This window comes from Pundamilia nyererei, unplaced genomic scaffold (genome assembly GCF_000239375.1).
Source record: "Pundamilia nyererei isolate P.nyererei 1_Seehausen unplaced genomic scaffold, PunNye1.0 scaffold02489, whole genome shotgun sequence".
Lineage (NCBI taxonomy): Eukaryota > Metazoa > Chordata > Actinopteri > Cichliformes > Cichlidae > Pundamilia > Pundamilia nyererei.
The window spans coordinates 2,350-3,688 of record NW_005189890.1 but is presented as its reverse complement, the minus strand read 5'-3'; the positions used below and the strand labels follow the sequence as shown (position 1 = coordinate 3,688).

Sequence of the window (1,339 nt, the reverse complement as noted above, 5' to 3'; positions counted from 1 at the left end):
GACAATTGTCACGATAATAAATACTAGTTAATCTATAGCAGGGGCGGATCTAGAGAAATTTTTTAAGGTGGCAAAGAAATCAAATGGGGTGGCAAAATCAAAGCCTTCTTTCCCCAAACACATGCAGGCGGTTACATATGGTTAAAATTATTTTTTGGAAAACAATCACATTGTTACATGCTTAAATTACACAAAATGTCAGAAATCTACACTGTCATGAACAAAAATTTAAACCTAATTTTTCATGATTTGTTGGATTAACCCACTGAGATCTGTAATACAACCGGCCATTTTTGACTCCTTTTGAGTTTACGTTTGTATTTCACCCTCAAATTGTTTCATTTTATTTTTTTTCCCCTTGCCTCGTTTGGTGTCATTCTTTTCAGGTCAACTGGATTTAGTGATTTTTCCTCACTGACATACTGCATTAGTATTACTGAAATCACACGGATCTTAAAATCCTAGTATTTTTTACAATTTAAAAAAACAAAAAACAAAGAAACCCCAGAAATGTTGAGTAAATGTTTATAACTTGAAATGCAGATATAGGTTTAATATAAATATGACATTCTTGAGTCGCCAACATTTTAACATTAGACATAAGTTTAACAGCCTCTTTAAAATAATAGCCTGGCTTGAGGCTGCAGTTTTCTCTGATAGTTCATTCAAAATTAGAAATGCTACTCTGGGAGACAGAGAGAACTTAATAGTAAATGGTCTGTATTTGTATAGTGCTTTATTTAGTCTTTAAAGACCCCAAAGCTCCTGCAGAGCCATGACAGCAGAGCTCTGGAAGCGCAGGTCGGTCTTGAAGTCCTGAGCTACCTCACGGACCAGGCGCTGGAAGGGCAGCTTGCGGATCAGCAGCTCGGTAGATTTCTGGTAACGGCGGATTTCTCGCAGAGCCACGGTACCGGGCCTATAACGGTGAGGTTTCTTGACGCCTCCGGTGGCCGGGGCGCTCTTACGAGCGGCCGTGGTGGCCAGCTGCTTCCTGGGGGCTTTGCCGCCAGTAGACTTGCAAGCAGTCTGCTTGGTTCTTGCCATTCTTCGTCTCTTTTCTTTTAACTGTGCTAACAGCAGAAAATGTAGCAAACAGACGAGACTCGCTGCCCTTAAAGTGTGTGACTGGCTGTGACGCGGTGCCGCTCCAGCTCGTGATTGGTGAGGGGCTCCACGTGGTGCTCAGCACCGTTCAGAGGAGCACCGCCCCGCCTCGGTGTGTGCCTCTCATTGGAGAAAAGTGCATTGAATTTGCGCGCTGCCGCAAGCCTCTCTGCGATTGGTGCGTGACGAAGCTGCGCGCGCTCTGCGGAAATATAAGCGAGGCTTTTAGCCA

At 43.8% G+C, this 1,339-nt stretch overlaps 1 protein-coding gene across 1 annotated transcript; it reads right to left on the bottom strand.

The window, feature by feature from the left end:
• Nucleotides 1-728: 728 nt before the first annotated feature.
• LOC102210136 (histone H3-like) lies at nt 729-1,056 on the bottom strand. The gene has a single exon (XM_005755680.1). It carries the CDS (start codon nt 1,045-1,047, stop codon nt 748-750), a length of 300 nt encoding a protein of 99 aa, XP_005755737.1. The 5' UTR covers nt 1,048-1,056; the 3' UTR covers nt 729-747.
• Between the last annotated feature and the right edge of the window lie 283 nt (nt 1,057-1,339).